The sequence below is a fragment of the Chrysemys picta genome, chromosome 2 (genome assembly GCF_011386835.1).
Source record: "Chrysemys picta bellii isolate R12L10 chromosome 2, ASM1138683v2, whole genome shotgun sequence".
Classification (NCBI taxonomy): domain Eukaryota; kingdom Metazoa; phylum Chordata; order Testudines; family Emydidae; genus Chrysemys; species Chrysemys picta.
Window position 1 is genome coordinate 113,703,596 of NC_088792.1, and position 27,625 is coordinate 113,731,220.

General features: G+C 41.9%; 1 protein-coding gene across 3 annotated transcripts in view; it reads right to left on the reverse strand.

Annotated features, from left to right (window-relative positions):
- The window catches only part of EPB41L4B (erythrocyte membrane protein band 4.1 like 4B), a 263,311-nt gene that overhangs the window by 65,903 nt on the left and 169,783 nt on the right, over window positions 1-27,625 (reverse strand). For 2 of the 3 annotated variants that reach the window (XM_065584005.1, XM_065584006.1), the window contains exons 18-19: window positions 18,295-18,420; window positions 3,660-3,727 (exon numbers count right to left, since the gene is read on the reverse strand). In XM_065584005.1, the coding sequence (XP_065440077.1) occupies window positions 3,660-3,727; window positions 18,295-18,420 (194 nt within the window). Of the gene's footprint in view, window positions 1-3,659; window positions 3,731-18,294; window positions 18,421-27,625 lie in introns of all 3 variants that reach the window. The other variant, XM_065584004.1, reaches the window with a different exon arrangement.

Sequence of the window (27,625 nt, forward strand, 5' to 3'; positions counted from 1 at the left end):
CAGAGTGTTGATTAACTAGTTCCCTCCTTAGCTACCTTAGGGAGAGCAGGAAAAGAAAGCCCAGGATCAGTAATGGGCAGTAAATAACTGTAATCTCCTACTCAGGATTCCTATTCTCAAGGAGTTTGCAAAACTCACGTATTTCATAAAGAGCTTTTATAAACATGTATATAGTTTGTTTTTTAAGTAACAAAATATTCAGATTTTTCTGAACTACCATACAGAAATTTCCAGAATAAATCCCCACTAGATAGGCCTAAGAACTGAATTTAATAACTAAGCTTAAGTTTGGATTTAAACTAGTCATGTCTGAACCAGGTTCTACGGCAGTTTGACCCGCCAAACCATGCTAAAAATATAACAGGAGAAAAGGAGACCCCCAGCCCTCAAAATCAAACCAAAACAAAAAACCTTTCAAGCCATACATCAGAAAGAAGCAGTGAAAGGAAATGAAATTAAAATACAGGTTAACATCAAACAGAAAACACCCCTCCAGCCCCACCCCATTTTTTCCTCGGCAGGTTAGCTTTAAATTATATTTTGATATTATTCTCAGTTTTATGTTTATGCCAAACTTGTGGTTATTTGGAAATTACTTATATGATATTTGGTCTGTAGTGTAGTCATTGATTTAAAGAATTGGAATGGTCATTACTACATAACTGAGGTGAATCGGCTTTGAGTACTCAATGTGTAGTTCTACTCTTAAAAGTGACTTAAAATGGCGTTTGGGGGTTCCATGTTTACTCAGTCACACCATGGCACGGCCAAGTTGGTCCCTGTCCACCCCAAACTGTACTTGAAGGGAGCCCTTTGCATGTGGTCCCCTTTTCTGATTGCATGGAAAGTGTGTTGTGGAGGGAGGGAAATCAGATGCCCCTAAGGCACAACCCTCCCCTGCCAGGGGTCTACCTTCTTCTACCCCACCTTCCTGACCTCATGGAAGCCTGTCAGCAGGTCTAGGATCCATATGAGAGGGATGAAGATTGAGCAGCATGGGCATGAGCTGGGGGTGGGGACAGGGGATGTGAGTCCTCCCACTCTCTGGCTCCACCAAGAACCTCTGCAAAAAATAATAGAGCAAGGCACCACTGTGGCTAGGGGTTCCCTGTTAATGCGATTCCAAGGACCCTACCTTCCTACCTACCCCCGCCCCACAAAGGATCTGTGCTAATCCCTGGAAATCTGACAGATTTGAGGGCTAGCCCTGCAAACTTTTCTACAGAGGGCAACCCCTCCATTGGGTTGATATGAGGGATCTGCGCCAGGGGATTCCCCAGAAACAATTCCTCTCCCAAAACTTCCTGCCCCATGGCTTTCCTGTGGAATGGGGTATTGTCTGGGTCCAAATGTGCATTTTACAAGTACAAAGTGGTTCCGAAGGAGTTTTAGTTTGAAAAATCGATTCAGCTGTCAATTAAAAACCTTATATATCCAAATAGCCTGATCTGGTATGTGCAGTATTGCCAGGCCCAGGCATTCAAACATGACGACTCAGGCTCCAAAAAGTCATGAGACTTTAAGATAATAAATGTTGGGTTCTTTTTATCTGCCTTCATTGTTTGAGCATTTAGGGGTCACGTTTTCAAGCTTTTCTTCGCAGCCACGGGGGCTGGTAACTTACTTTTTTTTTAATTACATGAGAATCTCAGCTTTCACATGACGCCAGAAGCTGAGGCTTCAAGAAAAACAGCAAAATGTCACAAGAGACCCAGCAACACTAAGTAAAATATTCTGCTGGCACAATTTCCTCAGTGGCACTGACGTGGTAAAGGGCGTGTATTGTGGTACTGTATATTCAGATGAAAGGAAAACAGTGGTGAAAAACGTGTTACAGAAATGGAGGGAACAGAGCACAGTTACAGAGGGAAGCAGAGAAGGGCAGTAAGTGGGATACTTTATTTGTATCCCCAATAATGTCCAAATTAATTAGAATAACGCAGTTGTGTCCAAACCTGTGGCCCACTAGGCTCTGAACTGTAGCTGTTGAGGGTGACTTTGTTAAGAAAACATGTTTGACTATGAATATGTCTTGCCCTCTGATTTATGTAGTTGAGTGTTTGAATCAGTCTCATTAATACTGAGAGGAGGTGGGGTTACCAGGTCCCCATCAGTGCCAGGAGCAGCTCTGGTGTGAGCAGGGAGTGCTTTGACCAGTTGCTGTCCCTTTCTTATTGTATCTGCTCAGCAGCTCCTCCTGTGGGCATCATGTTGCACCGCAAGGGAGGGGAGAGGAAAGGGAGAAAAGAATACCTCTGCTTGATTCATCACCTGCAATCCTGCCAGACTGAGAGAGCCCAAGAGAGAGCAGGACAGGTGCTCAACTAGTTCTGCCTGAGCCTAGGGAAATAGAACTATTGATTGGGGACCCATGAGCTTTTTGAAATAATATGTTCATTCTTCCAGGTGAAAAGGTTAGATAATTCTGTAATGAAGTAACCAACAAGCTCAACAAGCTACCACAATTAGCTGTTTGACAGCCTGCTTGAGGACTATACTGTACATCAATTTATTCCGGTCTGAAACTGCTCTGAGAGCGAACCTTCTGACACTGATGATGAATAAAACGATCTTACTACCATTCATGTAAAGGCAGCATGCTTCCAAATACACCTCTACCCCGATAGAACACGACCCGATATAACATGAATTTGGATATAACACGGTAAAGCAGCGCTCCGGGGCGGGGGGGCTGGGCGGATCAAAGCAAGTTCAATATAACGCAGTTTCACCTATAATGTGGTAAGATTTTTTGGCTCCCAAGGACAGCGTTATATTGTGGTAGAGGTGTATCCCACACAGTAAAGTCCTCTTTTTTTAAAAATAACCCAAAACCTGTTATATTAAGAATGTATTCTCTGGGATTCAAACAAAACATTAAAATATGACACTTTTTTAAATGGCTATCTGAAAAAGGAAAATTCCTATGAGAAGAATCAGCTTCCAGTGCAACAAAAATGCAATCCAAACCAGCCCTTCCTGCAGATCAAGAAATCCAAAGAAACACATTTTCTGTGCATTAAAACAAATGCTCCCTTTTCCACTGTTAAAATACTTCCAGGAAACAGAAAGAAACATGAACAGCAAACAAGGGCTGTGTTTGTGCAATACCTAGCACAACGGGGTCCTGGTCCGTGACTGAGGTTCCTAGCCGCTACTGCAATAATACAAATATTATAACAACAGTAGCAGCAGCAGCTGAAGATTTCATTAATTTAGAAACAGCAGTGGTCCGATAAGTTGCATCAGAGTGGAAATCAGATTCAAAATACAGAAAACAGAGATTATATTTTAAAGATACTCTGAGTTTTAGTAAACTCGACTTAAAGGTTATGCTTCTTACACATATTTTTTACCTCTTTGCAAAACTGAAATGATCTACACAAATCTTTCCAAGTCTTTCTCCTGCCTGAATTTTGAAGGTGAGATTTTGAAGACTGTCTATACTTAGACACACAGTTTAAACACAATCTCACTACAGGCTGTAGTTTGAAAAAAATATATATTGTATAATCAGGTTGCTGCTTGCCAGACTTCACGCAGTAATTGACATATGTATATATGGATTTTGGCATACATTCTGTAGGCAGCGTTTTGAAAATGTTGTACTACGTAATGTATTTATTTGATGTTTTCCCTACAAACAAGAAGTAACAGACCTTACATTAGGGTCCTGCAGACTGGAGGCCTTACTGGTATTTACAAATGGTGTCTCTTCTTTCCCCACCTGCTAAAGGAAAGAGACATAGTTTAGTATAATGTCAATATATTTATGGTACATAGTTATAGTTTTATAGTATGGTATAGATTTATAGCATGTTATAGTACAATATATTTACTATATAACTATTTCTACAAATTGTTTTGTTTTCCATTTACTTCTGTTGAGATTCATTTAAAAGTTGATCAGCTGCCGAATACAGGGCACAGTAGAATAGTATTGTGGGAAGATGATCTTTTTGGAAAAACACAGATATAAATGTATATTCCATAAAATATTTGAGCATAGGTAGTGGAACCATTGAAACCAAACATACCCCTTTTTCTTCTATTTAACCCCTCCCCAAAACTAAACTATGTGCAGATTATTTCCACCTGCATATCCACAGCCTAATTAGAATCACCACGCCAAATCTCAATTCTTCAGACACTGACAAATGAATAGAAAAAGTAATACCTCTACAAACAATTAGTCTCTACATAAAATCCACAAAAAGCTCTCCAATCCACCATTCCCCTACAAGCCAAAACCTGTCTCTCTTGTATACTTTGTTTACAAATGCTGGAAAAACAACTATGTATAGACGTAATATTGCTTAAATGAAATTGCCAGACAAAGCAACACAGCAACTAATTTGACTTAGCCGTTTATTACTCGTCAATGTAGATCCAAGACTCCAATATCCACATATCACCAGCGCAATATTGTACCTGGTCCCCATCCACTCTACTAATACTGTCTACAAACACTAGAGTATCTCCATATCTATAGTAGACTAGAGGGTCAATGACTTTACCTACTGTATTTAAAGGATAGAGAGGAGTTAGTGCATACAATATATTACCTATTGTATTAATTTTTTATTGTTTATTAAAAACAACAACACTTAACATGTAGATATGTTTTTTTATACTTGGAGCACTCTAAGTATTTCCAATCAGTTTTATAGGTTAATTATAGATTTCTAAAGAAAAATATCTACACTACATGTGTGGTTCACAATTGGGGTGGGTATGGGACATAGCAAAATTAATTCTTAAATTTCTGACTTTCAAATGTTTAGGTTTTTTTTCAAACTACAACCTGTCGTGAGGTTGTGTTTAAGGTCTATATATTCACAATCGAGCTCTGCCTTAAAATGTTTTTCTTTAGGGAATGAGGGGGAAAAATGAATCACAGTTAATGTAGGTGGGTTTCAGAAGTTAGTACTTTGCTCTTTAATATTTATGGCAGGTGGTGATGCTTCACGTAAAACTGCAGTATTTCTGAATGTTGAAAATATGAATGCAGCTGTCAGAGACTTAACACAGTCTCTTCTGTCCAAATGATAATATCTTAATCATGTGCATTGTGAAATGATAATTAGCTAGTTTCTTACTATTTGACAAACCAACTCTTTAAAAATCACAAATTTTACTTTATTCCAATATTAAAATTACCAAATTGAAAATGGGGAGTGACCTGAATTTTAAGACGCACTTGAACATAATAATAGAAAACAGAGTTTTCTACTATTACTGAGAATGGAGCATAGGAAGATTACAAAAGTCAGCAATTATAACGGCAAATGAAATTATTAGAATTCCATCTACTTCAGCAATATGAGATGAGTGTCACCTTTAGCCAGCTGTGGGAGGGATCCAGAATATTACTGGCTAATAATGGTTTCCCCCAATCCTGTGACAGTAAGATGACATCTACACTTGGAGCTAAGGGTGTGATTCACAGCTTGTGTAGACATACTCATACTTGCTCTCAGTGAGCTAGTATGCTAAAAATAGTAGGGTAGTATCAGTAAGCAGAGGCCTGGGCTAGCTGGCACGAGTTCAAACCTGCCCAGACCCCCTGTGTATTGACCCGTGGCGGCTAGTCCATGACATTGCTCATGCTGCCCATGCTATCATGGCTACAATACTATGTTTAGCTCGATGAGAGCTAGCACAAGAATACACGCACAAGCTAGGAATCACAGCTCTAGCTCCAAGTGCAGATGAAGCCTTAATCCCAAGGCCATTGCTACCTCTCCAGCATGGATCTACACTGGAACATGGAGCCAGCTTAATGGAAGGTCAGGAAAAAGGAGTATTCTTAAACACTATTTTCTACATATTGAGGGCTTTTTCATTATTATTTTCATCTTCTTCATTATTATTTTATGCTCTATGGGATAGAAAGTAAATATTGAAAGTGGGTATTGTAGAAGAACAGACCCGGAAAGAAGTTCTACCTGTAAATTATATTACTGAGAAGGGCTCCCGCAGTCTGGAAACTGGGTTGCTCCTGTTTTTGCAGGATCAGGTAGCTAAATCAGTCAGCTGACAGAATGCTTTTGGCCTTGTTTCCTTTTTACATGGCAAACCACCCTCACTAACCAGCGAGCAACTTCCTCAGCGCATCTGAAAGCATCTAACCCATAACTTGAAACAAGCACTATTTACAAGGTAAAATTCCCATTGGAGTGTCCAGATTGTTGGAGCTCCTGGAAGAAATGCAAATGTTATGACCAAGATTCATCTTTCTGTTCAGGGACACCCAATAATCTGAAAAAGGAGTTTTGTTTAGAACCACCCAATATCTGATGGGAAATTTATATCAGCAACTAGCCAGAGAGGTCCCTGTGGACTACTAAACTCAGAGGCTCTGACAACCACATAGTAATGATGTATGAAGGCAGAAATGCAGTGACATGTGGCTGCTCAGCAGACTTATTCCACTGAGGCAGATTCTCTCTCTGCCCAGAAGTCAGCCACACTAATAAGAGAAATGAGCTTTAATGCCTGTGGGGTATGGCAAGCCATCTGGTACACACGCTTCCTTTGGACACAGTGAGATCCATTTAATTATTACCAAAAGGAAAACAGCCTGGCCCTTCTTGCAGCCAGATTTTAGGAGAAATAGGGAACCCAGTACTCCACGCTCTTTGACACTATGGATCCTAATGCCATCCATAGAATGCCAGGCTCTTTCCTTACCAGAGACTGGCCCAGGGCAAAGAAAAAGGAAATTAATGTTCTGATTTCAATGAAAAATGGTTTGGCTAAAACTGCCAACAGGGCAACAAGTTACTTTATCATTGGGGAAAAAACAAGACAAAGGAAGTGACAGGACAGAGGCACTAGCTTGCATGCTCTCCACAGATAAGTGATTGCCAAGAAAAGCTACTATTATTGAGAGCCAAAATGAGGATGCTGAAGGGAGAAGTCCAGAGCTTAAGAAGCACCAAACTTAGACTCCAGTTGCTGAAGCAATTGGCCTAAATTTCACTAAATTCTACGCTTCTGATTTCTAGAGATGCTGACCACCCACTGCTCCCATTGCTGCTGAACCAGGGTTTATGACGTGCCCTTCTTTAGGTTCTCCTCTAAGCACAAGGATGATCCTCAACCACAGCCTGGAGGTGGAGGGAGAGTGGGAATCCAATATCTAATGCTCGTCTAAGAATCCCACTGATGTAGGAAAGCTCTTAGGAGGAGTTGGGAGTGCTTTCTGGGAATGAGCCCATGTCTCCCAGCAGCTGTAGGACTTGCCTAGCAGACAGAGTCTGCATAAACCTGAGCTTCCTCATTATGTTGGTGATCTTTTCCACTGTCTTTTAAAGGGAAGACTGTCCCCTGTGGAGGTGTCAAATACAGCCCCTGAATGGACTCTTTATTGTGCAGGGCTGAGGATCCACCTACAAGCTGTGTGACTGTGATGGAGAGGGGCCGGAGGAGCACACAAGGTTCACCGCAGTAGTCAGTAGTCTTTTCTATGACTAATTCAGACTAGGACTTAGGCACAGGAGACCCTGAAGGGTGACACTGCAGTGCAGGCAAGCAAGCGACCCAGTGAGCTACTGCGAGACATTGTGGGTCTCGAACTCAGGTCCGCGGGTCCCCAGGCAGCCCTAATACCACAGACAACACCTGGCAGCTAGCGGATACCAGGAGGGAGTCTGGGCTGATGAACCCTAGCTCATCATAGGCACTGCCCACAATGGTCCCAATTGGAGGAGACTTGCAACCAGAGTCATTCTTTAAGCCAGAAGGTGGCACAGGAAGTTGTGAATCCCGGCTAGCTGCTTTATTGGCTTCTGCTGTCTTGTCTGATTCCGGAGTCATGCCTTCATGTCCTGTTTCTCCCTGCCTGTCTTGTTCCTGATTACATCCTGCTGTTACGCCCACCCCGGCTACTGACTCCGGCTCTGACCCTCGGCTCAATTCCTGACTCTGACTCACGGCTTGACTCCCAACTCTGTCTTTATCTCTGACCTCCAGTTCCTGACTCTTGTTCTGACCACTAGGTCCGACCACTGCTGCTCTGACCACTAGGTCTGACTGCCTATATCCCTGTTCACAACAGCTATACTGTATGTATGTGTGTGCTCAGCTTCCTAAACAAAGAATCTCCTTTGTGTTTACACCACCTTATTCCTGTCTCCTCTTTATCACAAGAGGCATTATAGTCAGCATTATGCCAGTTCCACATAAGGAACATCTTGTTTTCCCCTTCTGACTTCATGAATCAGCCCAAAGGTTGACTGAAGCACCTGATCCCATTCAAAGGCAGTCAGGCTGCTGACTGGGGGAGAAAAGGTTCTGAAAGCTGATTTTTGGAGGTTCCTGACTATGCAAAAGGGAGAGGGAGCAACACCCTTTCCAGATTGCTGGAATCCTCCAAGCAGAAGGACAGCAATAGCAATGGCTCAATGGCTCTGACTGAAAAAAAATGCTTCCCCCTGCACATCTGCCGGTCTGAAATGAAACCGAGGAACTCCGAAGCGCTTGGGATACTTTTCAACTCACTGCTAACGTACCCAACCATGATCTCATTATATTTCATAAGCTAAGCAGTAAGGTCACTGGGAAAAGAAGCCTCCAAGGAAAACCCTGGTGCAGTGTTGGTGGGACATTTTAGCAGGTGGGACTCTTCCTTTGTGATCAGAATAGCATCACGATCAGCTCTTTGAGGTAGGAACCAGCTTTTTGTTCTGTGTTTGTACACTGCCTAGTACAACAGGATCCTGATCCATGACTGGGGCTCCCAGGTGCTATTGCATGGCAAATAATAAAAAATAATACTTGTACCATTTAGTTGTTGTCATCATTTTTTGTCACTCCTTTTTGAGTAGAGTTGCTGATTCCCTTATAATGGTTACTGTATTCCACCTAATGATGCTCCCCCATCCCACATTCCCTGAAGCCCTATCTTTCTATACCTCTGCCTCCCTTTATTTCCAGCCTACTCACTTTTAAAGTTAAACAAATCTGTTTCCTTTGACAGACAGAATATAGCCAATTTGAATTATAACCATTTAAATTCCATTGTTATGAACGATTATAACTGATGTGATGTCACATTCATTGGAGTAGGAGTTGAGAGTATCACAACAATTGCTTCTTTTTACTTAGCTTGGAATTTGAGAGTGAAAGTATTGCTCATCCAAGTGGGTGACTAACAGCAATGGCTTTAGCAAGACATTGTGCAAAGAGGCCTATACAAACTTCTTTCTCTAATATATAAACACACACACCCCTAAGGCACAGCACTTCAGCCTGGACCTGTTATTCTCCTGTTCTGGGTCTCTTAAATTGAGACTGTCAAATTATGCAGGGATGTGCAATATGCACAAGGAGGACCAAGAAGATATCAGCAAATTTGCATTATTTCCAAGCAAATCTTAGGTATAAAATGTAATCCATGATGGAGGACAGACTGATATTCTTGAAATTTTCATCATTTCACAATGTTTGAGTAGCCATCTAGCAAAAGGCAGGAAACTCTCCAGGCATCCAGAGATATTTATCCAAGTCCTATTATTTTTCACATAAGAGTATAAATCCTCCAGTATCTTTCCTGTACCAAACTCATTTTCTCTTGTGACCTTATTATGATTTCCAGAAGTAAATAAAGCACTTAAAACCCAGATCATATAGCTAGTAATGCAACATATTTCCTTGCGGCAGCCTTTGGGGAAAATTTGAAAACCACATACATCAACTTCTTTGGGCACTGCAACCTTGAAGAGTCTTTACAAATAATTGACAGTTTAATTACTCCTGAAAGGACAACATGATGAAAAGGCAAAGGCCCACCAAACATATAGCTAGGAAAGCCACTGATGAGTGTCACCTCAGCTGTACTCCGTTGCTACCTTAAATAATGTGTGGATCCCATTTTCGTTTGCATTTGTAGCAAACAGAACAAAATGTAGCATGAAATACGATCAAAACAAATTCTGAGATACATCTCCAATGGTGCAATATGTTCCCGTAGTTCTAGGCAAGGCTAGTTAGCACAGGTCAACTTCACACCTTAGTTATTTACATTAAGATTATGTCCTAGCCCATAGACTGGCAATACACATCTCTGAGCAAAACTACATCATTGGTATGTACATTTTTTTAGAGGCAAGGGGGAGAGAAAAAAGAATAAGGTAATCTCCAGTAAAAATATTGCATAGATATAAACTTGTGAACAAGTTTTAATACTCTCTTTGTACCAAATTCTAGCATCATGTGCAACCCCCAAAGAAGTCACTGCCATATGATCTGAATATATTCTTCTAGGTTAGAGATAAGACATCAGATTCACTCTTGTTGTAATTTCATGGACTTATGGGCCCCAAGGAGTTGGGACTGCCTATGGGGGAAGAGGAGGTGAAGTGAAAACTAATGGAGAAAATAAGCATCTGTTGTGGAAGGCACACTGGATAAGAACACATATACCTTTTCAGCCAAGAGACAAAAACCCAGTTAAGGTAATTCTAAGTTTGCTCAGGAGTCTGTATTTAACGCTAAAGAAAATCAGGATTTGCTTTGGGCCGAACTGGGTATGCATAGCAATCAGAATCCTCCATCAGCTGGGCCAGGAACGACTTGGTGACTCATGATATTGACAACTCCTCTGATCAATCCCTCCATTTCAGCACTGAGCCATGTAAACTGTAAGGGTTTTTAATGTTGCCGGTAGCTGGTGTGACGTTGTGCAGTCTATATGGTTTTATAAAAATATGATAAGTGAATATAATGTAACTGGAATATGCTTCATGCAAAAGGTCTCTTGTTAGGTATCATTACAAAGTTTATAATCTACTGAGTGTGATCATGCTATTTGTATAAATGTACCACTCTTGTATCTAAAACTAGAAATATAAAACATAACTCTGAGGGCCTATTGTAATTATGTAAAGTGTGGGCCATTAAGGATGGTTTGGAATCTTGATGACTCCCATTGTCTGCAGATGGCTGTATTTACCTGCGAGTCTTCCTGTATGTGTGTGTGCTGGCAAGTGAGTAATGAAGTCTTGCAGTGTCATGTGATCATGTCACCTGAACTGGAATCCATCTTTAACCTGGTGCTTTTCCAGTGAGGGGGGGTGGAAACCCAGAGGGACAAAGGGTTCCCGCCTTATGCAAAAGATATATAAAGGGGTGGGAGAGAAGACAAAGAGGAGAGGAGCCATCATGAAGAATCCCCTAGCTATCACCTGAGCTGGAACAAGAGCTGTACCAGGGGAAAGAATTGTGCCCAGGCCTGGAAGGTGTCCAGTCTGAGAAAAATTTACTGAAACATCTCTGAGGGTGAGATTATCTGTATTTAGTTTGATTAGACATAGATTTGCGCATTTTATTTTATTTTGCTTGGTGACTTACTTTGTTCTGTCTGTTACTACTTGGAACCACTTAAATCCAACTTTCTGTATTTAATAAAATCACTTTTTATTTAGTAATTTACCCAGAGTATGTATTAATACCTGAGGGAGCAAACAATTGTGCATATCTCTCTATCAGTGTTATAGAGGGCGAACAATTTATGAATTGGCCCTGCATAAGCTTTATGCAGGGTTAAACGGATTTATCTGGGTTTAGACCCCATTGGGAGTTGGGCATCTGAGTGCTAAAGACAAGCACACTACTGTGAGCTGTTTTCAGGTAAATCTGCAGCTTTGGGACAAGTGATTCAGACCCTGGGTCTGTGTTAGAGCCAGACAGGAGTGGCTGGCTCAGCAAGACAGGGTGCTGGAGTCCTGAGCTGGCAGGGGAAACAGAAGCAGGGGTAGTCTTGGCACATTAGGTGGCAGCTCCCAAGGGGGTTTCTGTGATCCAACCCGTCACAGCTGTTCTTTTGTATTCATGCAGCTCTTCATTGCTGGTTTCATACGTCTCCTTCTTAAATGAGCATGTGATTTGCAGTCTGTCAGCTATGAAGTGTTGGACGCCCATGAAGAAGTTTGAAGGGTGTGTTGTGAAAGAGTGCTGGTTTACTATCGCAATACAGACACTGCACTGAGTGTTCTGTGGAACCCACAGCCTAAATTTCCACAATTTGTGTGCGTTCATCACATTTTTCACCAGTTAAAGCGTGCATCTGCACACACTCAGACCTACTCCACCACACCTTGCAGCTTGATTCTCAAACTAACATTTCTGTATGGAAATATTTCTCTCTTCACAGAATAAACATACTCATTCATGTTAGTTTCTTGCTGCTCCAGAACTCTAACATTTATGCAGAACTGTGAGTAATCTGTACCATAAACAGATGAGTTTTAGATCTCCAATTCAGTGTCACAGCTTTGAGGAAAGATAAAAAAGTACCATATAGGAAAGAAATAAACAGATCTTCTTCATGACTGCAGAATGGAAATTGAGTGCAAATCGCCCCTTTCAGCTCCTATTTCAAACTGTATTGTATAATTCACCCTCACTACTTATGTTTGAAATTGCAGAGATTGGAACTATGTATTTCAGTGTTTCTAAGGCACCTGTCCCCATGGTATCTAGTTGCCATGAATATACTGATCTGAATGAATCAAAAATCAGCATTTCCATCCCCAAACTCTCTTCCTTCCGCCTTTCCTCTCTTGCATCTGCCCCTCCCACCCCCACCCCATTGTCAGGAACTACTAATGAAGAGCTTTCCTGTTCTACTGACTACAGCGGGTGCCTTTATGAAGGTGTCATTTTCTGATGGAACTGGTGTCTGGTATTTGAAATATTCCTTTCTTTTCAAATGGGAAATTATTACAAATATTACAAACAACAATTAAATAGTTAGTCTAGATGAGTGGAAAGTTCCAGCAGTGTCCCATTAGTGCGACTGTTTCGCTGATACTTCTGTTACTAACTGGACAATGCAGATGTCCAGAAAAATCTCCTAAAGTACAGTACATTGATGGGGAGCTCAAAAAGGTAAAGGATCTTTTAGGACTTTTTAAAACCAACCTCTGGTAGATGTCAATCTCAGACTTTTAAAAAACATTTCACTTTAGATAAAGAGTGCACGTGTATGTACGCGAGTGAGAGAGACCAGCTCTGTTCTTTCTGCTTCTAGGATAAAGAACAACTCACCGGCATGTGATGTTACGTAGTAAACAGAGAGAAGAGGCACATGCTGTAGATGACAAAGACAGGCTGCTCTTGCTTGAAACCTATGTATAGTGCTGTAAATTTGTCCTGTGCTTTACAGAACATAGACGAGATATATTTCCTGCCCCAAAGAGCTTACCATCAAAATAAGAGAAGACATTGGACAGCAGATCAAAAGTAGGAGGGGACTGGGGTTTGTGAATGATGATAAGGAAGGAGGTGCGACTTCCTAAAGATGTGGGATTTAAAAAGAGATTGGAAGTAGATGAGAAGGTGCGTGGCAGAGGAAGAAAGAGATATGATTTAAAGTTTACTGGACAGCCTGATAGATGGGATGAAGCCAAGAGTAAGACTAGGAGACAGAGAGAAGTAAGACAATAGGCTTGGGAAGAGCACAGGGAGCTGGAAGGATAAGACTGCTGTCCAAAGTGGTCTGCAATAAAGAAAAGATCACTTTTTCCCTGTCCACTTAAAGGATCCTCTAGCAGTAATCTTGGTTCCCACCTCAAAGAGATTAAAGTTATCTGTAGAAAGGTGGAGAGGGGAACCATTGCTGTACACAGCACTGGTCTGGTTGGCATATTGGGTAGTCAGTCTGTACTACCCTCTTCAGAGTCACCTGGCTGCTGCCCTACTTCCCTACCCCCATTCCTTTGGGAAGGAAGAAGCAGCAAACTTGTCTCTCCCTTCTTAGGTGGGAAATTAAGTGATCAAACAACACTCAGCCCACTTTCCCTGCATACCAGACAGACAGCTTATTCCCCAGCAACACCACCCCTCCCCTCCATGCTGGCTTTGATCTCTAGGTGGTGGAGGATGTGCTGCTCTCTATCTCCCCCTGGATGGGTAGATTCCTCTGCTGCAGATCTTCATCCATCTATGGTGGTTACACTGCCCCATTACCATAGCATCTATTCATCTCACAATCTTTAATTATCTTCATAATACCCCAGTGCAGCAGGGAACTGAGGCAGACAGACAGGTAAAAGCAACTCAGGATGATGTAATTTGGAAAGCCTCTGGGGAGTGGGCGGGGGAGCAGATCAGAAGAGATGGAAGAAATTGTGGAACTATTAACTATGGTTTGTAACCTGTCCTTTAAATCAGCTTTTGTACTCAATGACTGGAAGATAGCTAATGCAATGCCAATATTTAAAAAGGGCTCTAGAGGTGATCCCAGCAATTACAGACTGGTAAGTCTAACGTCAGTACTGGACAAATTAGTTGAAACAATAGTAAAGAATAAAATTGTCAGACACACAGAAGAACACAAATTGTTGGGCAAAAGTCAACATGGTTTCTGTAAAGGGAAATCATGTCTATCAGAGTTCTTTGAAGGGGTCAACAAACCTGTGGACAAGGGGGATCCAGTGGACATAGTGTACTTAGATTTCCAGAAAGCCTTTGACAAGGTCCCTCACCAAAGGCTCTTACGTAAATTAAGTTGTCATGGGATAAGAGGGAAGATCCTTTCATGGAATGAGAACTGGTTAAAAGACAGGGAACAAAGGGTAGGAATAAATGGTAAATTTTCAGAACGGAGAGGGGTAACTAGTGGTGTTCCCCAAGAGTCAATCCTAGGACCAATCCTATTCAACTTATTCATAAATGATCTGGAGAAAGGGGTAAACAGTGAGGTGGCAAAGTTTGCAGATGATACTAAACTGCTCAAGATAGTTAAGACCAAAGCAGACTGTGAAGAACTTCACAAAGATCTCACAAAACTAAGTGATTGGGCAACAAAATGGCAAATGAAATTTAATGTGGATTAATGTAAAATAATGCACATTGGGAAAAATAACACCATACAATATGATGGGGCCTAATTTAGCTACAACTAATCAGGAAAGAGATCTTGGAGTCATCGTGGATAGTTCTCTGAAGACGTCCACGCAGTGTGCAGCGGCAGTCAAAAAAGCAAACAGGATGTTAGGAATCATTTAAAAAGGGATAGAGAATAAGACGGAGAATATCTTATTGCCCTTATATAAATCCATGGTACGCCCACATCTTGAATACTGCATACAGATGTGGTCTCTTCATCTCAAAAAAGATATACTGGCATTAGAAAAGGTTCAGAGAGGGCAACTAAAATGATTAGGGTTTTGGAATGGGTCCCATATGAGGAGAGATTAAAAAGGCTAGGACTCTTCAGCTTGGAAAAGAGGAGACTAAGGGGGGATATGATAGAGGTCTATAAAATCATGAGTGGTGTGGAGAAAGTGAATAAGGAAAAGTTATTTACTTGTTCCCATAATATAAGAACTAGGGGCCACCAAATGAAATTAATGGGCAGCAGGTTTAAAACAGATAAAAGGAAGTTCTTCACCCAGCGCACAGTCAACCTGTGGAACTCCTTGCCTGAGGAGGTTGTGAAGGCTAGGACTATAACAGGGTTTAAAAGAGAACTAGATAAATTCATGGAGGTTAAGTCCATTAATGGCTATTAGCCAGGATGGGTAAGGAATGGTGCCCCTAGCCTCTGTTTGTCACAGGGTGGAGATGGATGGCAGGAGAGAGATCACTTGATTGTTACCTGTTAGGTTCACTCCCTCTGGGGCACCTGGCATTGGTCACTGTCGGTAGACAGAATACTAGGCTGGATGGACCTTTGGTCTGACCCAGTATGACCATACTTATGTTCTTATGACACACCTCTCCAAAGTCACACGGGGAACTGTGGCAGAGTAGAAAACTGAACTTGGATTTCCTCAGACAAAGGCAACATCTTAATCACTGGACTATCCTTCTTAGGCAACCGTTGCTACATGATTTTCAAACTGCACTATGTCAATAGTCTCCAGCAACACATGCTACTTCTCCCTCTGTTTGGAATTTCATATGATCTCCTCTCATGAGGCCTGGAACACAGATTAATATTTAATCCACAGTGAGTGCTAAAGTTGTTTGGGGAAATGTGTCTACATTAAGAAAAGACTTGCAGACGTACTTTGTTCTCTGATACCCGCTTACAATGTAACTACAGTAAAAGAATATAATGTTACATATATGTAAAAACAACTCAGGAAGATGTAACTTAGAAAGCCTCCAGGGAGTGGGTGGGGGAGCAGAACAGGAGAGATGGAAGAAACGTGTTTCACAAATGTTCTGTGTAGCTACAAACAATCAGAATAATGAAAAATTCTTTACTATGAATATGTCAACACACAGTGTTAATGTGCATATAACTGCACAGTTGAACGTAACTGTAAGCATACTTGGAGAAAACGCAAATACATGTCAGGCAACATCCTTGAGAAATAGATACAAAGGCATGGTGTATGCATGAAAAAGAATGGCAAGAATAGAGACATTCAAACAGGAAACATACTGTAATATAACATAGTTGGCATAATATCAGATTCAGAGAAGACGGAACTGTTTTTCAAAAACACATCATAAAATTTACACTGCCTGTTCTAGAAATCTCTAGCAAACTGAATAACCAAGGTTTAGCGGTCTTAAACTTCCATGGCTTTAACTGCATGAATTGCAATTTAACTGTCAGATGAAAACTCTGCCAGGGAACAACAATGAGAAATGTACAAAGATGATTGTTACAAGAAAATTCTTTGGAGGGCAAGTTGACCTGACATGTTAGTATCGGAAGAAAAAACAACAACGAGGAGACAAATCAGACATCAAGAATTGTAACATTCAAAAACCAGTAGGAGAACACTTCAATCTCCCTGGACACTCAATAACAGACTTAAAAGTGGCCATTCTTCAACAAAAAGACTTCAAAAACTGACTTCAACGAGAAACCGCAGAACTGGAATTAATTTGCAAACTTGACACCATCAAATTAGGTCTGTATAAAGATTGGGAGTGGCTGGGTCACTATAAAAAATAATTTTCCCTCTGTTGATGTTCACCCCTTCTTGTCAACTGTTGGAAATGGGCCACATCCACCCTGGTTGAATTGGCCTCGTTAGCACTGACCCCCCACTTGGTAAGGCAACTCTCATCTTTTCATGTGCTGTATATTTTTACCTGCCTACTGTATTTTCCACTCCACTCTGATGAAGTGGGTTATAGCCCATGAAAGCTTATACCCAAACAAATTTTAGTCTCTAAGGTGCCACAAGGACTCCTCGTTGTTTTTGCTGATACAGACTAACACAGCTACCCCTCTGAAACCTGTCACCATGGAAGAAACAAAGTAATGGAAGTAGTAAAATAGTGTGTATCCAAAGGAGATTACACACACACACACACACACACACACACACACACACACACACACACACACACAAAGTAACAGAAGTATCTAATGACAGGATTCAATAACCTAGATAGGATTCTCTCCCTTGTATTTCTTTTCTTTCTTTCTTGTTATGGAAGACGATATTATCCTTATTTCACTAACTACATTCCAAAAGAATTACATAGGAATAGTCTAGGTTTCAAGAAAGTTCAATAGAAGAAATAATATCATTACACTCATGTCATCTATTTGTTACATAGCTGAAAACAGTTATGTCACATGGCTATATGTTGTATTTATGTAACACAAATCATAGATTGTGAATATGGATCTATCCATGAAAACTCTGAATTTGAAATAACTTCATGGAATGTTAATGTTTCGAATGGATGACTGGAAAAACAAACTAGCACAAAAGTACATAGGCTAAAATTTTCACACCTGTATGTCTAAAGAATTCTGGAATCAATATTTAGGCATCCAAATATGATGTTCACCATCTATAAATCACAGTTTCCATGCAGGGTGAGGACTAAAATACAATATTTAATCAAAAATAAAAAATGAATGATCAGCAAAATTCCAAACTGCTCTATGAACAGAAAAACTATAGGCTTTAGGGTTTGAAAGGGATGCGGGAAAGGGAATCAACCAAGCCACATTTCATCTGCTCAACTCCTGTTTTGTTCCCAACCTTTTGGCAATGAAACATTATTAGGCCTGAAAGCTCACAGATTCAGCTGTAGCCAAAAACGCACTGATGAACAGCAGATGGTTCAGAAATAATGAACTCTGTAGACCACCCTGAAATCACAGCAAGTAGCTAGATGTTCTGATGGCCTATGGAAAGATCGAGAGCAATTTATGTCATTTTGGATACCTAAGGGAGATGAGACAACACTTCCTAAGGAAATGGTCAGACTTTGGAAAATATGGAGTGATTTCACATGAAACATTACGTCCTGACTAGCATTAGAAAGGGGAAATATAGAGGGTAAATTAAAAGGTGTACTCACCTGGGCACCCACTCTAAAAGCAGCTTCTACTTGAGCTTTAAGGATGTTACATTTCATATGATCGGGTACGGAGGAAGGGGACACTGGGGGATGAAGACTTTTCTCAGAAACTTTCTTGTCTTCACCCTGTTTACATAAAAGATAACATGGCAACATACATTAGAGAAAGAGATTATATGATTTATCACAATGATTAGGTCAAATTTTACTTTGAACAACCAGTTTTAACTCCATTTAGGAAAGTTTTCAAGTTCATAACCTGATAGAAATGCCTGACAAGACAAATTATTCGAAAGACTTAACTTTAATCTATTACCAAGATAATAAAGGCCATTGGGGGAAGTGTGATACCACTGGCTACTAGGATAGACAGAGAGACGCAGAGCGTTAAGAAATATGGGGAAAGAGCCAGGACCTGGAGTGGGTTGTCCCCAAGATAATTTCCAAACCTAAAATTATATTGAAAAAGCAAAATATTCCACAGAAAGGGAAATTGGGTTGTGGGAGAAAGGGACAGAGGCTCAATGCTCAGTTATATTCAAGCTCCTTTATGTCACTCTGACAGTGTAAAGGGGCCTGAAAGTGAATGCAAAATGTAATTTACATCCACTATAAGACCCCTTTACACTGCCAAAGTGGCATACAGGGACCTTAGTATAACTGAGAACAAGGCCCTCAGTCTTTGATTTCTGATTCCTCTGAATTGTTCTGTCAGAAAGAGCAGAAAAATCCAATAAGCTTAACACTCACACTGATTCCTATTTCCACTGATTCTGAGGGTATGTCTACATGACAATTAAAAACCTGCGACTAGTCCATGCCAGCTGACATGGGCTCAGGGGCTGTTTAATTGTGGTATAGACCTTTGGGCTTGGGCTAGAGCCCAAGCCCCAGGACCCTGCAATGTGAGTGTGACCGAATGCAACCGTATTTTCACACCCTACACACCACTGTAATAATCTTTGTATAAAATATGTCTTGTGAAGTATCATGTGAAAACTAATAACTTGCTGGTCAGTTCTGGTGAAATGTATGTAAAGATATGAACATAAGCTGAAATTATACTTGAAATGTATTTGCCAGACAAGTCTGGGGAAGAGGTAAACCTGTTTCTCAAAGACAAAGAACAAACTGATGTCTCTAGCCAGGTGTCATTAAAGTTGGTTGACAATCACAGGTCAAGTGGCCAGTCTTTGGCAGTGAAGGTGGGGGTGGGAGGCAGGAACGGATCAATTTGCATTTTAACAACAACATGGAACCTTTTCTTCCACAAGACTGCATGCCTCCATTCTCACAGCTGGAAGGAACTTTATCTAGGAGTAACCTACAGGGAAATGCATTTAAAAGGTTGACTGGACTATAATTGGACTCTGGGTATTTTCTCTCTCAGCTGAGAAGACAAAGAAACCAGGCCTTTGGACGTTCTGACCCGAGAATTTGGTCAGCCCTGTTGCTGGGAACGTTTGGTAAGAATTTCACCTTGAACCAAGTTTAGTGTGTTAAGTTTCAACACTAGAAAGCATTTTATTTTATTTCTCTGGTAACCATTTCTGACTTTAATGTCTTATACTTGTATTCACTTAAAACCTCTCTCTTTGTTGTTAAATAAACTTGTTTTATTCTTAAATCAAAATTAATCCAGTGTTGTGTTTAAACTGAATTGTTTGGTAACTCGAATTAAAGTAGCAATTGGTCGTACATTGATCCCTTAACAGGGGCAACAGACCTCTAATATCTGGACCATCCAGGAGAGGGCTGGACAATGCAGAACACATGATTTTGGGGAAAAATCTGGGATTGGGCATGTGTTGGGGAGTCACCCTGCAAGTGGTAACTGAGTCTGGTGGAAGCCAGAGTGTGCAGGCAGGCTGCAGCTATGTGTGACCTGCATGTTGTTTGGGTGCTACAGCAGCAAAGCACTGTGAGGCACCCAAGGTTGCAGGGCAGGTGGGGACACAACCCCTCACTGGATTGCGTCCCGGAATGTGATAGTGGGAGGGTCCCAGAGTGCGGGCTGCATCCCAACCCAGAGTGTCCACACTGCAATTACATAGCCCCTTAGCCCAAGCCCTGCAAGCCCAACTCAGCTGGCACGGGCCAGCTGCAGGTTTCTAACTGCAGCATAGACATACAGGACAGGACCCACAGGGTAACTCCTCTTTGCATAAAGAAGGGTAATTCTCCAGCTCTGGATCTGAGAAATCCACAGCAGGACAGGTTCTGCTGACAGAAATAATTTGATGCCCTATTCAAAAGTGACCTAAAGATTTTTTTGCCTGGAATAAACTTTAGAAGAAAGCAAACAAGAACCAGCAGAAGTTCCCATATACAAACACTTCCGTGGCAGAAATCAAGAGGAGCCAGTCTCTCTCCTAATATAAGCAATACTCAATTTAAAGCAATTGAGCAGGGATGGGGCCAGTCTTGTAAACACAGGCCCTTAAATCAGGAGGCCATGATTAATTACATGTTTTAAGGGAAAAATCAGACAATGGAATAGCAAGGGTTCACTCAGAGTTCCCCTCATCTTGCTGAAAACAAGATGTGAGTGGTGATCCCAGTTTTTCATTGTTTTGACCACTGCATAGTCATTTACGCCTGTGCAGACTGAGTGCGAAATGCTACCACCCTCATTTGATTGTCTTTCACAGAATCATAGAATATCAGGGTTGGAAGGTACCTCAGGAGGTCCAACACCAACTAAATAATCCCAGCCAGGGCTTTGTCAAGCCTGACCTTAAAAAACTCTACGGAAGGAGATTCCACCACCTCTCTAGGTAACCCATTCCAGTGCTTCACCACCCTCCTAGTAAAGAAGTTTTTCCTAATATCCAACCCAAACCTCCCCCACTGCAACTGGAGACCATTACTCCTTGTTGTGTCATCTGCTACCACTGAGAACAGTTTAGATCCATCCTCTTTGGAACCCCCCTTTCAGGTAGTTGAAACCAGCTATCAAATCCTCCCTCCCCCATTCTTCTCTTCAGCAGACTAAATAATCCCAGTTCTCTCAGCCTCTCCTCATAAATCATATGCTTCAGCCCCCTAATCATTTTTGTTGCCCTCTGCTGGACTCGTTCCAATTTTTCCACATCCTTCTTGTAGAGTGGTACCCAAAACTGGACACAGTACTCCAGATGAGTCCTCACCAATGTCGAATAGAGGGGAATGTTCATGTCCCTCGATCTGCTGGCAATGCTCCTACTTATACAGCCTAAAATGCCATTAGCCTTCTTGGCAACAATGGCACACTGTTGACTCCTATCCAGCTTCTCGTCCACTGTAACCCCTAGGTCCTTTTCTGCAGAACTGCTGCCTAGCCACTCGGTTCCTAGTCTGTAGCAGTGCATGGGATTCTTCCGTCCTAAGTGCAGGACTCTGCACTTGTCCTTGTTGAACCTCATCAGATTTCTTTTGGCCCAATCCTCTAATTTGTCTAGGTCCATCTGTATCCTATCCCTACCCTCCAGCATATCTACCACTCCTCCCAGTTTAGTGTCATCTGCAAACTTGCTGAGGGTACAATCCACGCCATCCTCCAGATCATTAATGAAGATATTGAACAAAACCGGCCCCAGGACCAACCCTTGGGGCACTCCGCTTGATACCGGCTGCCAACTAGACATGGAGTCATTGATCACTACCCGTTGAGCCCGACGATCTAGCCAGCTCTCTATCCACCTTATAGTTCATTCATCCAGCTCATACTTCTTTAACTTACTGGCAAGAATACTGTGGGAGACCGTATCAAAAGCTTTGCTAGTCAAGGAATTACATGTCCACTGCTTTCCCCTCATCCACAGAGCCAGTTATCTCATCGTAGAAGGCAAATAGGTTAGTCAGGCATGACTTGCCCTTGGTGAATCCATGCTGGCTGTTCCTGATCACTTTTCTCTCCTTGAAGTGCTTCAAAATTGATTCCTTGAGGTTCTGCTCCATGATTTTTCCAAGGTCTGAGGTGAGGCTGACTGGCCTGTAGTTCCCCAGATCCTCCTCCTTCCCTTTTTTAAAGATGGGCACTACATTAACCCTTTTCCAGTCATCCGGGACCTCCCCCGATTGCCATGAGTTTTCAAAGATAATGGCCAATGGTTCTGCAATCACATCCGCCAACTCCTTTAGCACCCTTGGATGCAGTGCATCTAGCCCCATTGACTTGTGCTAGTCCAGCTTTTCTAAATAGTCCTGAACCACTTCTTTCTCCACAGAGGGATAGTCACCTCCTCCCCATACTGTGCTGCCCAGTGTAGTAGTCTGGGAACTGACCTTGTTCGTGAAGACAGAGGCAAAAAAAGCATTGAGTACATTAGCTTTTTTCACATCCTCTTTCACTAGGTTGCCTCCCCTATTCAGTAAGGGGTCCACACATTCCCTGATCTTCTTCTTGTTGCTAACATACCTGTAGAAACCCTTCTTGTTACTCTTAACATCCCTTGCTAGCTGCAACTCCAAGTGTGATTTGACCTTCCTGATTTCACTCCTGCATGCCTGAGCAATATTTTTATACTCCTCCGTGGTCATTTGTCCAATCTTCCACTTCTTGTAAGCTTCTTTTTCATGTTTAAGATCAGAGCTTTGGAGCGCGGAGCAGCTCTGGAGTAGTGGAGCTGCAGGTTTTTGCCTGCACAGCTCCAAAGCCCTGTTTAAGATCAGCAAGGATTTCACTGTTAAGCCAAGCTGGTCGTCTGCCATATTTACTATTCTTTCTATACATTGGGATGCTTTGTTCGTGCAACCTCAATAAGGATTCTTTAAAATACAGCCACCTGTCCTGGACTCCTTTCCCCTTCATGTTATTCTTCCAGGGGATCCTGCCCATCAGTTCCCTGAGGGAGTCAAAGTCTGCTTTTCTGAAGTCCAGGGTCCGTATTCTGCTGCTCTCCTTTCTTCCTTGTGTCATGATCCTGAACTTGACCATCTCGTGGTCACTGCCTCCCAGGTTCCCATCCACTTTTGCTTCCCCTACTAATTCTTCCCTGTTTGTGAGCAGCAGGTCAAGAAGAGCTCTGCCCCTAGTTGGTTCCTCCAGCACTTGCACCAGGAAATTGTCCCCTACCCTTTCCAAAAACTTCCTGGAATGTCTGTGCACGGGCTGTATTGCTCTCCCAGCAGATATCAGGGTGATTGAAGTCCCCCATGAGAACCAAGGGCTGTGATCTAGTAACTTCTGTTAGTTGCCCGAAGAAAGCCTCGTCCACTTCATCCCCCTGGTCTGGTGGTCTATAGCAGACTCCCACCACGACATCACCCTTGTTGCTCACACTTCTAAACTTAATCCAGAGACTCTCAGGTTTTTCTGCAGTTTCATATCAGAGCTCTGAGCAGTCATACTGTTCTCTTACATACAATGCAACTCCCCCACCTTTTCTGCCCTGCCTGTCCCTCCCAAACAGTTTATATCCATCCATGACAGTACTCCAGTCATGTGAGTTATCCCACCAAGTCTCTGTTATTCCAATCACATCATAATTCCTTGACTGTGCCAGGACTTCCAGTTCTCCTTGCTTGTTTCCCAGGCTTCTTGCATTTGTGTATAGGCACTTAAGATAACTTGCTGATCGTCCTGCTTTCTCAGTATGAGGCAGGAGTCCTCCCCTCTTGTACTCTCCTGGTATCCCACTTCCCCACGTACACTCAGGGCTTTGGTCTCCTTTCCCCAGTGAACCTAGTTTAAAGCCCTCCTCACTAGGTTAGCCAGCCTGCTTACGAAGATGCTCTTCTCGCTCTTCGTTAGGTGGATCCCGTCTCTGCCTAGCACTCCTCCTTCTTGGAACACCATCCCATGGTCAAAGAATCCAAAGCCTTCTCTCCCACACCACCTGCGTAGCCATTAGTTGATTTCCACAATTCAACGGTTTCTCCTGGGCCTTTTCCTTCCACAGGGAGGATGGATGAGAACACCACTTGCGCCTCAAACTCCTTTATCCTTCTTCCCAGAGCCAAGTAGTCTGCAGTGATCCGCTCAAGTCATTCTTGGCAGTATCATTCACACCAACTTTATACTGCCTTCGTCCATGTGTACAAAATTTATACGATACAAGGCAGTAGTGAATCAAGCCCAGTGTATGTCCTTAGTTCACCTTTGGCAAGTGTATTCTGAGATGCAGCAGGGAATTTTATACATAACTGAAACTACCCAGCCCTTAGCCTCAAAAGTCTTTTTGGTCATTTATTTCACCGGGACCTATGCCCCCCTCCAGTTTGTGGCCACCAACACCTTGCTTGCTCACTTCATCAATCCAAAAACAGTCACATACAATATGGGAGGTCAAGAATCTGGAGAAACTTTCTAGGAGCAGAACAACTCAACCTTGTGATTATATTGCCATATGCAACTATTTTGTGAGTACCCAGAAAGAGGCTTCAGACTGTGCTGAACTCCATTGAAATGGCATAATATTGGTGGTGCAGTTGCCTTGTGAACCTAAGCTACTGTGGTTTCCAGCTACGCTTTTAAACAACTGACTGAATATCATAATTTAATCCACCCTGGTTTGTTTATTGATTGATTTATTGTATTTGGCATGAATGTTAATCAATCTTGCACCTCTATTTTCTGAGCCATATCTACAATTGTTAATGGAAAAATACTTGCACATTTTACTTTGTCTCTTTGGCTTTTATCCCATGAAAAAATACCTGAAAACAAAACAAAACAAAATACTGTTTCTAGCTGGCGCAACATACTGAATTGAAGTTATCTATTGAACTTCAAACACAAATGTAATACAGGAGACAGGAATTCTAACAACCACTACAAAAAAAAAATCCATCTGAAACACTCACTCACTGACATGGCTTTGCTGAGCTTCCAACTGATGCTCCTCAGTGGAGATACCATTTAGGTAATTTGGACAGACAAAATTAATGAGGAAAGTGCAAACCCCTGATCAGCCAATTGTCTCATTAAGCAGATTTTCATTGCCTGAAGATGTTTTAAATGCTGCTATAATCCGCAAGTTTACTCATATGCATACTGCTCTCTAAAGGGAATACAAGCAGCACACTGGAATACAATGACAGTTCTAAAAGGCATGTTAAAACCAATCTTTGTTTTAGGGCTTGAAACTAATTAGATGACATTATGATTTCAGTCACATTAGATTTACCCATTGTATTTCACTGTTCAAACAAGGGGGAATGATACTTAAAGACCCAGCTGGCTTTTTTTTTTTTTTTTACATTCAACACATTACCACTCTCTGCAGTTCAGTAGCCAGTAGCTGCATCTGCATTCTCCAATGTAATCCTTACAGAGACAGGATTGTGGCCTACTCTTCTGTCCCTGTGCAAGCTACCTGCATCGTGGGTCAAAGCAGCAGTGGGAAAGCAGCGTCTCCTGGGTATGTCTACACTGCAATGAAAAACCCGAGTCTCAAAGCCTGGGTCAGCAGACTCAGGCTCTAGCAGGCACAGACCGGAATAGCTCTGAATTTTGATATCCCTCACAGGGGAATGGGTAGAGTCTTGGCTCTGCCCTCCTCACATCACTCATTCCCAACATACTCGTCAGCAAAACTGACCTGAGGCAAAGGAGGAAGTAACCTGCTACTGCTATAGAAGTAGTTGGAACAAGGGGGAATTCTGGCTGGTCTACCCTTGGGACGTACAGTTGTGCACTACCCCTTTATTTAGGTCAGCTAATGGTACAATCTAACCCGTAACTGCTGACTTCAAAATACATTCTGAAACTTAGAAGTTGTCCGTCAATCCACAGGAGTGATGACAGATCTTTCTGCTACAAAACAGCACCTTCCATACTAACAATTCCTGTACTCAGTAGTTGTTTAGCCAAAAATATTATATAAATGAAATATGGTATCAAAGAATTGCCTCCTTGTACCTCCATGCTGCAAATGGATACATTTCATTGTAACAAGGTATCCTCTCAGATAATAACTTCAGATTATAATGCTCTCAGGCATCTGTTTCAATTCATAATGGTTCTTTCAGGATGCATCAAAGGAAACGGAAGCTCAGTAGACTTCCATTCTCCTCTAAGCATCGTTCAAGCCTAATGTACTTAATTAAAACAATGATGCCTGGTAGCAAAACAAGGGAAGGAGACTAATGGAACAATCAGCATTTTGTTATTATTGGAATACTTTTCCATTGCTTTTCCTCTTTTCATACTCGTGAAATTCTGGCTGCAATGAAGTCAATGGTTGTTTTGCCGTTGACATCAATGGGTACATCTATATTGTGATAAAAGACCCATGGCATGGCTGCAACTGGCTTGGGTCAGCTGACTTGGTCTCACAGGGCTTGGGTTGCAGGGCCATGAAATTGCAGTATAGACATTCAGGCTCTGGGACCTTCCCCCCATCGGGTCTCAGAGCTCAGGCTCCAGCCCAAGCCCAAACATCTACTCGGTAATTTTATAGTGCTGCAGACCAAGCCCCACGAGACCAAGTCAGCTTATCTCAGCCAGCTTCAGATCTTTTATCGCAGTGTAGATGTACCCAACTGTTGGCTGGGCTTGACATGAATAATTGGACATGAGTGAGGCCTCATTTCTTGGGAGATAGGATTAGGGGGGTAAGTGGATTCGCAGGCTGGAAACAAACCATCTGTACTAGATAAGATAAGGGGGAACACCCAGGGAACCATTTACAATGGACAAGATAACAATGAATAAAATAAGCCTGGAACATAAGATGAGGTAAAGAGTAAATCGTGCACACACCGTGTGCTGTACATGGATTGGTTCCTAGAAAGTGACCATGCCAGTCCCCAAACATGTGATGCAATGTATAGTAAATGCAAGGTGTTGTACAATTATATATAAAAGAAGAGGTTTGCTGTGTAACTTGGGATGTGTGGTATGCCCTATACTCACCCTGTACACTAGAGTCTGAGCAACCTCAGTGTAGCATTGCTGCATGCCAAATAAAGGAATCTGAGTGACATGACTTGAGTTGAACTGAGTTCTTGGGGAACTGAATGGAAGAGGTCTCAGGGGAACCCCAAGACCAGTAAAGCCAAGACTTCACCCATCTATAATTTAAAAAAATAAATACAAAAATCTACATGAAAATAATAATATAGGTCTCATGTAAAGTAGATATTCAGTGTTAAGTTTGCCATGCCATCCTGGACTCATTCAATGGTATATACACACAAGGACCAGTTGTGCCCCCTCAGTCACACTGACTGGTGCCTTACTTCCTGAATAGTCTAATTAAAAGAAACGGAGATACTCTGCTACTCAGAGTGTAAGGTACTACTTAGTGTGAGTAGTAAGGTTCTAGTGTATGAAGTGCTGTCAATAAAGATAGGTTCTTTGTGTTCTCTAGGAACCATATTTGCTTAGTTTATGACATGTAATCCC